Here is a 13196-nt window from a genome sequence, read left to right as displayed (position 1 = left end):
ACTACCCAGAGAGAGCATATCTTATATTCACCCATTGGAAGCAAATACCAAAAACTGGGCTACAAAGTAATGCACTGGTATAAGTTCCGGACTTATTCTGCATAAAATAGTCCCACTGCTTTCGGTTTGAATGGGCCCATAAAATGTCTTTGGTGTAGCAATGAGAGTATCCTTTACTAGTAGCACCTGAATACAATAATTTGGTGGGATGTTCACTTACATTTTTCTGTGTGTTTCAGTTTTTGTCAGACAAATACCCCGCTTTATACTGGCTCTCTCTTTATACTTATTTTGGATGAGATAATACTTTAACATTATAATAAAGTGTGTGTCAAAGCAAGAAAAAAATATATTAAGTACAACTCTGGAATACATGCAGATCCCCATAACACTTATCTATTTTATTAAACTGCAAGTATAGGAAAAGATCTGTTGATGTGTCAAAAATAAAATGTACTCCAACTCTTCTCTTGGACATAACTCAGCCCAGAATTCTTAAAGCGGAGTTCCAACCACAATTAGCATTTTTTAAATGTATGTCCTTTCATCCTGCGTTTTTATAATATAAATCTGGTCACTTACTATTTTACAATCCGCCGCCGATCCGCATAAATATTCAAAAAAGATAGTTTATAAAACTATATCTACACAGTTGTCATTTTGCTTGTGGGCAATGTGAAGTCTACAGGCACTTACTTCCTGGAAGTTTTGGATGGGGAGTGATAATTGGACAGTGCACTGCATCCTGGGAAATGATGACACACATTTCCCAGGAGCATTAGAGGGAGATGATGTCAGAATCCTAGGTGGATTCAAAGGCAGATTTTGTGGGACAGGCATTTCCAGATGAGTAAAAAAAAAAAATTTTTTTTTTTTTCTTTTTTAGTCGTAAGCTAGAGTTTAAAGCAAAATTGTTTTTTTAATCACATGTTGTCAGCCCCACCTACCTCAGTTTTGATGAAATACAACGAATACAAACATATCCTCATCTCCTCCCTTCCTCAAATCCACAACCCCTCCTTGTATGCAAGTGGAGAGTACAGGGAGTTATAAACTCACAAGATTTCCAGAAAAAACAGCAGGTATATGTTTTGCACTTATTGAACAGATATAAAAATATTTTCATGGTATATTTAGCAGACCAAAAGGGAACAAATGAGAGAAGATCATTGTCGGTGTTTACCTATACCTTAACAAGCTGCACAAAAACAGCTTTTATGATAATTAAAAACTATTATAATTATTCACTTCCCATGGATGAAAAATTGCCTGCTTATACATTAAATTAATTTTTACTGCAATGCGTTGTAAAGCCACATTAATTCTCAAGTAACACTCAGTGCTACTGCCACTCGCTGGGGAGCTCTGCTTTTCTGTGTTGGCCCTTCCGATGAATAATATTTACCCTAGAAACATTTAATCCAATTTTCACAAATCTAACGTAAATGGGCCAGGCATTAAACGTGGCCAAAGAGGTAAAGTATAATGTATTATGACACAGACTAAATAAAGGAGAAAAGGAAAAAAAAAAAAAAAAAACGATAACACAAAATAAAATTTAGCACATTGATCATTGTTTTTATACCCCTCTTCATACATTATATATTGCTTTTGAAAGCCGCAAAATTAGATGAATGTGATAAAATTGTCATTTAATCCATCTGGGAAATATATACTGTTTTGAAATATTACCGAGATGCCTACGAGGACTTGTGCTGCTGCCACAGATCCGTTTTCTTCATTCTTTTCCTACAGCCTAGACAATTAACCTTTATTCTACCAGGAAAGAAGGCTACACTGCAGTGAACATGGGGTTATTTTGCAATTTTCTTTTCCATCTCTGTGCAAAGCTATCTAAAGCGAAGGACAATTTGTACAGCTTAAAACAATAGCACTGGTAGTGTACAGAGACTCGCCCACTCCATGGATTTCTTATTGTGACATGTCCACTTCTATTTACACTGATTCCTAAGTGTTCCGCTGGTAATAAAAAGCAATTCTCATGTATAAAAAAACTCCTCTATAGCTAATAGACCTGGGTCACTTGTCAGTCTCAAAGGGAATAAAATAATCCAAGTGTTGGAATTTCAGAACTTCGTTCCCCCAGCTAGTCCAGCCTGGCTGCAGATTACGGGCAAATAACTCCAAGCGCTCCACGTCTGGTTTGACATATTTTTTCAGAATCTCTGAAACAAAAAAAAAAGGAGGAGAAAAAGAAGAAAGTGAAGAAGAAGAACAAAAATCAATCTTCCCCCAGCTATAGGGAGATGAAAAACTGGAGTATTTCATTAAAAAGAAGGCAGCAAATTAATTTCAAGGATTTCATCAACAGCCCAGGCTATTTATAGTGAGGAAATCATTTGAAATAAGCGCCCTTGAGATTGTGAACAATACAGTCAGAGGCTTCAATAGGCCTGATTTATTGGTTTTCATTTAGAGACATGGAATGAGGATTTTACCGCCTACACAGGTGACTTTTCAATTTTTCAATAGAGTCATCTCAGTACTACTGAGCAAGTGGTGACAATGTTTTAAATGCTTTCTGAATGACAGGAACAAAACATGGCTGAAAAGGACAAGACAATTAGTACACAGCGATCAGGTTAAATTCTAGGGACAAGGACTGTGATAACACCTTATCACCAGCTGGGGATGCTGCATTACACTGTGCTGCAATAAATGCCGAGTCCAATTTCAAGGCTTCTCTACAGCAGCCTTAGAGGATCCAAGGATCATGCACACTGCTAGATTTAAAGACAGGTATTATTTCATCTGGTCAGTCTGAGTGTACTTTCACTGAACCTTTCCTCTGTTAGAGCAGCTGTGTCACTATTTTAACATGCTAGCTCACCTTTAAAATTAAGAAAAATAGATCGGTTAGCCTGTTCTTAAACAAAGGTAAAAATATACATATAGGCAATAAGCAATGCTTGAAAAAAAAAAAAAAATAATCTCCATTTAATTGTATACGGTTATATCTATAAAGTCAGGGCTTGACAAATTTGCTTAGAATCTAGGAGACGGCTAAAAGGGTTAGGAGCCAGTTTTTTAAATCAACTGTCCAGCACACAGAACTGCATGTCCAGTGTGTCAAGCAATAAGAATTGCTCGGGCCTGGTGCCAAGCTAAACAAAAAAAAAAAAAGTGGCACTGATGAGGCTGCGCTGATGGGCACTGATGAGGCTGCTCTGATGGGCACTGATGAGGTGGCGCTGATTTGCTGTATTGATTGGCACTGACAAATGGCACTCACTGATGGGGTAGCACTGATAGGCGGCACTGACAGATGGCACTGATTAGGTTGCTCTGATAGACAGCACTCCCCGTCCGCTCAGTGGCGGTAAGGAAAAAGCAACCGATCAAGCCCAGTTGTCAACCTGGGAATATGATGTCGGAGGTGAGCGGGCAGTGAGAGCAAGCCGTGCTCATCACAACACCATCCACCAGAGGGCGCCAGTTTGCAGATAAGAGTGTGTATCCAGCTCCAGCAGGTCGCAAAGCCGCGGCCTCAATTATCGGCCAGCCCGATGCTAGTCTGTGCAACCGTATGTGGGCCACATGGGAGGATCCGACCACTGATGCAGTGTAATCCTGGCGCCAGGTTGCAATTTCCAGTCCCCACTGCAACCTGGCGCCTGGGTTTTGTCGAGCCCTGTATAAAGTGGTGAATGGGATATTCACCAAACACATGAGTATCTTCTTAGGTCACGTGTTTTAAGATACAATTCTCTATCTGTCTATCTATAAACAGTGTGTGTGCATATAAAGTACTGTGCAAAAGTTTTAGACAGGTGTGAAGAAATGCTGTAAAGTGCTTTCAAAAACAAATATTTAAATTATTTATTTTTATCAATTTACAAATGTAAAGTGGGCAAACAGAAGAAAATTTGTAATCAAATCAATATTTGGTGTGACCACCCTTTGATTTAAACCAACATCACTTCTTATGCTGCGTACAGACGGTCGTTTTTTGTGATGAAAAAAAAAACGTTTTTAAAAACGTTATTTAAAATGACCGTGCATGGGGAAAAACGTTGTTTTAGGTCTTCTGAAAAACGACAAAAAAATTCGAACATGCTTGAATTTTCTGTGTCGTTTTTTGTGTCAATTAAAATGATAGTGTATGGGCAAAACGACGTTTAAAACAACGTTTTTAAACCCGCGCATGCTCAGAAGCAAGTTATGAAGCTAGCTTCAATGGAAAAGAGTGCTGAACTTCACCGCGCTTTGCTAGAGCATTTTGAAAAAACGATGTTGTGTAGGCAACGTCGTTTTTGAAAATGAAGTTTCAAAAACGTTGTTTTATTTCATGATTTAAAACGTTGTTTTTTTTCATCACATAAAGTGATGGTGTGTACGCGGCATTACCCCTACACGCATTGTCCACTTGCACAAAGTCAGAGATTTTGTAGGCTTAGAGTCAGGTGTATGATTAACCAATTATACCAAGCAGGTTCTAATGATCATCAATGTCATATGTAGGATGAAACACAGCCATTAACTGAAACAAAAACATCTTGCCAGGGAACTTATAACTGGGTGAGAAACAGCTAAACTGCAACTAAGAGGTTAGACAGTTTCATGTCACAGGTCATACACCATGGCAAGACTGAGCAGAGCAACAAGACACAAGGTAGTTATACTGCATTAGCAAGGTCTCTTCAAGACAAGGATTTTAAAATGCTCTTTATGAAAGAATTGCAGCCAAAAAGCCATACCTCTGACATGGAAACAAGGGTAAGTGTCTTAACTATGCATGTAAACATAGGAACAGGGTGCAGAAAAAAGGCAGCAGGATCTCTGAAATAAGGAATCAAATTTGAAATAGGCTGTAGCAGGCAGTGCCGCCCATGACATTGTGCTGCCTGGGACCAAGAATGAAATGCTGCCCCCCCCCCCCCCGCCAACCAAAAGGCCCCCACATTCATTATTTTATATCATGATAACTAAAGGGGACCCGTCATGGCTCTATATGTGTATAAAGGAGTATAAAGAGGACCTGTCATTGCTCTATACATGTATATAGAGGACCTGTCATTACTCTTTACATGTAAAGGAATATCAAGAGGACCTGTCATGGCTCTATAAATGTATATAGGACTATAAAGAGTACTTGACATGGCTCTGTACATGTATAAAGGAGTATAACGAGGGCCTGTCATGGCTCTAAAGAAGTATAAAGAGAACCTGTCATGGCTCTATACATGTATAAAGAAGTATAAAGAGGACCTGTCATTGCTCTATACATGTATATAGAGGACCTGTCGAGACTCTTTACATGTAAAGGAATATAAAGAGGACCTGCCATGGCTCTATGGATCAGGATCAGTATGCTGCCCCCCTAAAAGTGCTGCCTGGTACCCATGGTACCACCCGGTCCCATTATAGGGCCGGCCCTGATAGCAGGAGGCTGTTTGTTTGCCAAAGGGCTGTGGAGCAGTCCAATATTGTGTGTCTGCGGGCAACCATCCAACATGGTGAAGGTTCCTTGCAGGTTTGGGGCTGCATTTCTGCAAATTGAGTTGGAGATTTGGTCAGGATCAATGGTGTCCTAAACATTGAGAAACACAGACACAGATACTTATCCATCATGCCATCAGTGAAGTGTGTAACTGGCCCTAAATGTATTCTGCAGCAGGACAATAACCCCAAACATACAGCCAATGTCATTATGAACTATCTTCAGTGTCAAGAACAACAAGGAGTCCTGGAAGTAATGTTTTGGCCCCCGCAGAGCCCATATCTCAACATCGAGTCTGTCTGGGATTACATGAAGAGACAAAGAGATTGGAGGCAACCTGCATCCACAGAAGATCAGTGGTTAGTTCTCCAAAATGTTTGGAACAACCTGTCTGCCAAGTTCCTTAAAAATCTGTGTGTAAGTGTACCTAGAAGAATGTATGCTGTTTTGAGGGCAAAGAGTGGTCACACAAAATATTGATTTAAATTTCTCATTTGTTCATTTACTTTTCATTTTGTTAACTGAATAAAATAAACTAACAACACTGCTATTTTTTTTTTAAAGCATTTATATTTTACAGCATTTTTCAATATATATATATATATATATATATATATACATATATATATATATATATATATATATATATATATATATATATATATATATACACACACACACACACACACACACACACACACACACACACACAGTTGTGCTCAAAAGTTTACCCTGGCAGAAATTGTGAAACTTTGGCATTAATATTGAAAATATGACTGATTATCCTTAAATAAAAGACAGTTTTTTGGCATAGTGATCACATGAAGCCATTTATTATCACATCGTTTTTTGGATTAAAAATAATAACAGGAAAAATTGCAAACATGGTATGGCCACCTGAGTGTACAAAATTAGCACAGGGCCTGTCAGCGAAAGGGTTAAAAAGCCACACATGTGGAAAATTAACCTTTTAATAACTATCTTAACCTGTGTGTGCCACATTCTGTGTATGTACCAAGGCCAAATATTACAGGGTATTTAAACTTTTGATCAGGGGCATTTGGGTGATTTCTGTTATTATGATTTAATAAATGATCCAAAAAACTATGTGATAAAAATGGCTTCATTTGATTACTATCCTTAAAGCGGGGGGTTTACCCAAAAAAAATTTTTTTAATATTACATCTAGCAGAGCCAGCATAGTAAGGTCATTTACTTTCGGAGGGTTTTTTTTTTTTTTTTCCGTACATACCTTTATATTCTGTTTTTGTCCAGGGCTTCCGGGTTCCGATGACTGCGGGACTGAGCGTTCCTATCCTTCGGTTCGATGATTGACGGCTTGTGAAACAGGTGACCTGTCGCACAACGCGCGTCACCAGATGTCGGGAAATAGCCGAGCTGTGAGTTGGCACTATACGGCGCCTGCGCAGTCAGCTCTACTACTCGCAGCTCGGCTATTTCCGGAAATCTGGTGACGCGCGTTGTGCGACAGGTCACCTGTTTCACAAGTCGTCAATCATCGAACCGAAGGATAGGAACGCCCAGTCCCGCAGTCATCGGAACCCTGAGGCAGGGATAGGAACGCCCAGTCCCGGAGTCATTAGAATGCGGAAGCCCTGCACTAAATCAGAATATAAAGGTAAGTACGGAGAAAAAAAAAAAAAAAAACTTGCCGAAAGTATATGCTCTTACTATGCTGGCTCTAATGTTAAAAATTAGTTTTTAGGGTGAACCTCCACTTTAAATAAAAACATGTTGTTTTTTGGCATGATCAGTCATATTTTCAATATTAATGCCAAAATGTCACAGTTTCTGACAGAGTATGCAAACTTTTGAGCACAGCTATATTTAGACTCACCTGGTAAGATTTTTAGGCCTCTTTCACACGGAGCAGACCGTTTTTGTGTCCACTCCGTGTGTGTCCGTTGGCTCAGCGGGGATCATCCGTAATCCCCACTGAGCTGTCGGCGGACAGGGCGGTGCCCGCACACTGTGCAGAGACCGCCCTGTTTTTTCTCCGCTCTCCCCTATGGGGAATCGGATGAAGACGGACCGTATGTCCGTCTTCATCCGATCCGTTCCGCCGGACGGAAGAAAAATAGGGTTTTCTTCCATCCGAAAAACCGGATCCTGAAGGACGCGGATGGATGCGGACATTAGCGGATGCTCCATCCGCTAACGGACACGTTCCCATAGGGATGTATTACAAGTCCATAAACGGACTTGTAATAAACGGACGAACGGTCCGCTAATGTGAGAGGGGCCTTACGTGCATACATTTTTGCACGTTACAGATTTTCATGGTAGAGTAGATTGGTAGTGTGTTATTTTGTTCTCTGCTTAGTTCCACTTTTCCCACATTAACCTGACAAAGTACACACTGAGTACATAAACCTTGCAAGGCGTTGTGGTCCCTCAATTAATGAATTAACCTGAAGGAGCCAACACTGATCAGGATTAAATTAACTGACAAAAGCTGACAGCAAGTGTGTGTATGCAAAAAAACATCTCAATCAGGCTATATCATCTCTACAGAGACACCTGTGGCGAGCACACAAATGCTGCTGCAATGCGGAGCAGCTAAATCACAACCTTTTTGCCAGCGAACATTTACCAGTAAGTAGAGTGTACATTTCTGGTAACAAGCTACATTTGTTAAAAGGGTTGTAAAGGTTTGTTTTTTATTTTTTAAATAGGTTCCTTTAAGCTAGTGCATTGTTGGTTCACTTACCATTTCCTTCCATTTCCCTTCTAAATGTTTTTTTTCCTTTGTCTGAATTTCTCACTTCCTGTTCCTCCTCAGTAAGCTGTTCTGGCTGACTAACGCCCGCCCGAGTGATGGTGGAAAGCTTACTGAGGAGAAACAGGAAGTGAGAAATTCAGACAAAGAAAAAAACATTTAAAAGGGAAATCGAAGGAAAAGATAAGTGAACCAACAATGCACTAGCTTAAAGGAACCTATTTAGAAAATAAAAAACAAACCTTTACAACCCCTTTAAAAAAAAAAAAAATACACCCTTAAGGTCCTTTCACACCTTACTGTTCTTGTGAGTTGGGTTAATGTTTGTTGTGTCACACATTACTCTGCTTTGCCTTAAGGTGGCTCATTAAAATGAAATGTACAAGAACTTAAAAAAAAAAACTGACATGCAACATTTTTCCAGATGCAGCGCACCACAACACACAGTAATGTGTAGCGCTACCCCCGAAGGAGCCGCTGATTTGTTTTTGGGATTGGCATATTGGGTTACCTTAATGTGGCGTATGGGTGCAGTTGGAGAACAAAGCAGTGAGCGAAGGTCCAGACAGTGAATAAAGGGTTTTCCAATGCTTTATTTCCTGGCCAACTCGGCCAACATAAACTTCAAATGGGAAGAAAAGGTTGATGAGGAGAAAAGGGAGAACCTTGCGATATCAGGCCTGGATATGAACCGAGCAGTCCTGCTCTCAGTAGTATCGAATTATCATTCGTGGCCACTCTTTGAGTGGGTAAAGTGCCCCCGGACAGACCCCTCTCACAAGCCTGGCAGCCGAAGTGTCACTTAGGATTTGCTGGGAGGAACAGATCTCTCTCACAGACCTGGCTCTAGGGCCTCTGCCACAGGCCAATTACTTTAGGTGAGCTAGATGGATAAATGGAGCGAATCCTCCCAGTAGGTTTTAGCATAGGTCACCAGATGACAGCAAAACAAACCTGTCAACATTCCGGTCACCAGATCCCTGATTGGTTAGTTCAAGCCCTGTTGGACAACCTGCCTCCGGGTTCCCCTCAAGCCGACCCCCCAATCGAACGGCACCCAGCCTGGGATCCTCTCAATCGAACCGGGGACCCAGTAAGTCACTGGAGTCCCCTTTTACCTCCGGATGAGGTTTTGTGTAGCCTGCAATTCTGGCCTGGTTGGCTGCGCTGGCGGGGTCCATGGATGCGCGCACCCTGAAGGTGGATGCCGCACCTGTAATCGGGACCCCGCAAAAACTCGATTAGCACATGACACCTGTCACAGATATACCCTCCCGCAGCTTGCCCCGCGAGGGAAAAACTCCAATTGGCTGCTGGGGAAAACTTACTCTGCCAGAACCCCTCTGGTGCCAACTGCTGGCCAGGGATGGTATCACATCCCTGGAGCAGACTGACCCGGTGGATTTTTCTGGAATGACAGAAGTCCCAATTTAGCAAATTGTGAATGGGAGCAAAATAACTCTCCCATTCCCCACTAACTTTAGCGTAGTGCCCATACTGAAAGTAAGGGGGAGTTACAAATGCATTTGTTTTTATTGTATTGCAATGCATGTGTATCAGAGATGCATTGACTTAGCATGTTGGGATGCCAATCGAAAATTATTAGCACTCCAATGCAAAAGCATAAATTAGCCCTTAGGGCCAGTTCACACCACATGCAGTCCAGTACATTTTTTTTGCATTAAAAATGCATGGAAAGTAGGTTATATGGTTTCCAATGGCACAGTTCACACCAGTGTGGCACATCTGAAATGCATCTGGAAATGCGTTAAAAAGCACAGCTGGAAAATATCTGCATTTTTGTGGTGTGAACCAGTCCTTAGGGTCTGCAACAGCTTTGTATCAACTTCACAGGAATCTGTCACTAGGACACAAACACTATATTACCAAAAGTATTGGGACGCCTGCCAAACTGCAATTGTCATTTTCACAGTAAAACAATGCATTTTAAATCCATTTTTTGCTGTGAAAATTACAATGGTCCCAAAAATATGTCAAAATTGTCCGAAATGTCCGCCATAATGTCGCAGTCATGAAAAAAAACGCTGATCGCCGCCATTAGTAGTAAAAAAAATAATAGTTAATAAAAATGCAATAAAACTATCCCCTATTTTGTAAACACTATAAATGTGTCGCAAACCAATCGATAAACGCTTATTGCGATTTTTTTTACCAAAAATAGGTAGAAGAATACGTATCGGCCTAAACTGAGGAAAAAAAATGTTTATATGTTTTTGGAGGATATTTATTATAGCAAAAAGTAAAAAATCGTTTTTGTTTCAAAATTGTCGCTCTATTTTTGTTTATAGCGCAAAAAATAAAAACCGCAGAGGTGATCAAATACCACCAAATGAAAGCTCTATTTATGGGGAAAAAAAGGACACCAATTTTGTTTGGGAGCCACGTCACACGACCGCGCAATTGTCAGTTAAAGCGACGCAGTGCCGAATCGCAAAAAGGGGCCTGGTCCTTTACCTGCATTTTGGTCCGGGTCATAAGTGGTTAAATAAGAATTTTGATGGATCTTGGAGTGCTGCCATTTCTTCAGGGTTGATCGTATGTGGAGGCAGCCGAGGCAGGCACCTGTGATATCATTAGGCTGCCTGTCTCACCTGGAGCAGTGAGTTATTTTGTTTGGATATTGAACCCTACAGACTAAGACTGGGATGCCATTAAAGTTTGTGTGCATGTAAAGGCAGGCATCACAGTACTGTTGGCAATATAATGTATATTCTTATGTATAGTTGTATACATGCAAATATCTGCAAGCAAATCCAATACTTCAGAGGATACAACAGTTAAAGCAAAACTCCATTTAAAAAAAAAACAATATGCACCTTCAGTCCAGAAATGTTTCCCGCAATCCTTTTCTTTATTGCCACTACATGTTCTCTGATTACTAGCATCATTCAAACCCACTTCTTCTGAGTCTAGATTGTCCTGTCACTGAACAGTGAAAGGAGAAGCAGCACAGTGATGAGCTAATCTTTTGGTCACTTTTGCCATCTCCTCCTATCAGCATGCTTCATGTCAGCACATAAACTGGCTACACATGCAACAGCTTCCTCTAACATTCCATGCCTATTCCACAGGGACTAACAGGCTGATGCCAGGTCAGATATATATATTTTCACTGCTTGTATTTAAAAAAAAAATGTAATGATCTATTAATGAAAGCAGTGTCTTATTTCTGTTGAGAGTTCAGCTTCAAGTAGATAAAAAAAGAGACTTGCTTGTGTTATGTGATAAAGTCATCATAACTATCTTACTGATAAACCATTATAGAACACAATGGGAAAAACAAAAGACACTGTGGAAAATATGGTATATGTCAAGCTTAAATTTACCAGTAGCTGTCCAATGCTTGTTAGTAGATTTTTTAAAGAACGAAATGAAGGAACTGGTTAATCAGGTGAGGAACACGGCTCATTACATGTTGGATAAAAACATGGTTAATAGTTCATGTTCCCAGGTTTAAAAATTACCCCAATTTGCTAATTGATAGCTTAAGGCTCTCCTTAAATATATAATGATGTATGTTTTTTATTTCTAACCAGCAGTAAGGGTTCAAATCACAAGCAATTCAAACCTTTAATTACCTTCTCTTTCTCTCTAATGATTCAAGAGTGAGTTTAATGAATTCAGTACAGAGATCAGGGTCATCATGCCCTTTGTTAATATGAGGTTGGACTTTGTACAAGGCTACACTTTGCAAATCAGATGAGGATTTGCCAAGCGGAGTCATCTATTGCATCTCTACACTGTTGTTTGAAAGGGTTTATCGTCATGGTTACAAAGTTTCTAAACTATAATACACATAGCCGCTGCCAAATTGCTAGACGCATTTGAACGTCAACTCTAATGTGGCCTTGTTACACACAAGAGCACTTTTAAACTAAGCCAAAAAGAAAAAAAACACTATTGTGAATAATAGAAAGTACACGTACTATGCGTACTACATTCCAAAGGATGAACCTTGTTAATGTGCTTCATGATTTATAGAATAACAATCTATAGATAAAACAGAACTGCCAGTTTCATCTTATGCTCATAGTTAGAACACATTTATTACTTACGCATTTTTTCTCATTTTCTTATATATGCACAAAAGTTAACACTTTTACGGTGAATAGGCAGGCAGATGGATAAACTAATCTGACCCAAGTGCATCAGACTTGTGTCAACAAGAATTTGTTTTTGTTTTAGGTTGGGTTCACACTGCCGTACGGAGCGGCTCACAGCAGGGGTCTGGCGCGTCCCTGTTTCAAGTCCGATTTCAGTTCGAATTTGGACCTGAAATGGAGTCAAAGACTCCTGTACAAATCCCTCCGGAGCTTCTCCAGAGGTGTGTGAACCGTCTACATAGAGACCCGGTCACAATCTCCTGACATGCAATTTGAATGCAGGGGAAACCCACATCCAATTCACAATAGTGTGAACCCAGTCTTAAGCCTTGTACACACGTACGGAATTCCCAGCGGTAAAAAGTCCACCGGGAAAACCGAGAACCTGCTTGGTAACTTTTCCCCCTACACACGACCAGGTTTCCCGACAGGAAAACTGCCATGCGAGCTTTGGTCGGGAATCCCGGCCGTGTGTATGCTCCACCACAGTGTTTCCCATAGGAAAACTGCCGGGAATCCTGATGGGAAAAAAGAGAGCTGGTTCTCTTTTTTTTCCCGGCAGTTTTCCCGTCAGGAAAACTGCGATGGAGCATACACACGGACGGTTTTCCCGGCCAAAAGCTCTCATGGCAGTTTTCCCAATTGGAAAACCAGTCCTGTGTACGAGGCTTTACTGGTGAAAAAAAGGCCTCAATTTACTTACAGGATTAACAAATCAATTTTTCCATTTTCATTTAATGGTAAATAAGGTGGGGGAGGACAATCAATTTGCAGTACCCACAAATATGGGACCGTGACAGACCTGAGAAGGTTATGGTTTTAATATTAAGTATTCCTAATTTGCATATTTACTTTTTTATTAGTTTAAAAT

At 40.4% G+C, this 13196-nt stretch overlaps 1 protein-coding gene across 1 annotated transcript in view; it reads right to left on the bottom strand.

The window, feature by feature from the left end:
* Positions 1-1552: 1552 nt before the first annotated feature.
* METTL4 (methyltransferase like 4) overlaps positions 1553-13196 on the bottom strand; it is a 276841-nt gene continuing 265197 nt past the window's right edge. The window contains exon 8 of the mRNA XM_040354032.1: positions 1553-2186. Within this exon, the coding sequence (XP_040209966.1) occupies positions 2041-2186 (146 nt within the window). The 3' untranslated portion in view covers positions 1553-2040. The remainder of the gene's footprint in view (positions 2187-13196) is intronic.

This window comes from Rana temporaria, chromosome 5 (assembly GCF_905171775.1).
Source record: "Rana temporaria chromosome 5, aRanTem1.1, whole genome shotgun sequence".
NCBI lineage: Eukaryota > Metazoa > Chordata > Amphibia > Anura > Ranidae > Rana > Rana temporaria.
Note: the sequence above shows the minus strand (reverse complement) of the source record. Positions and strands in the feature narration are given on the sequence as shown.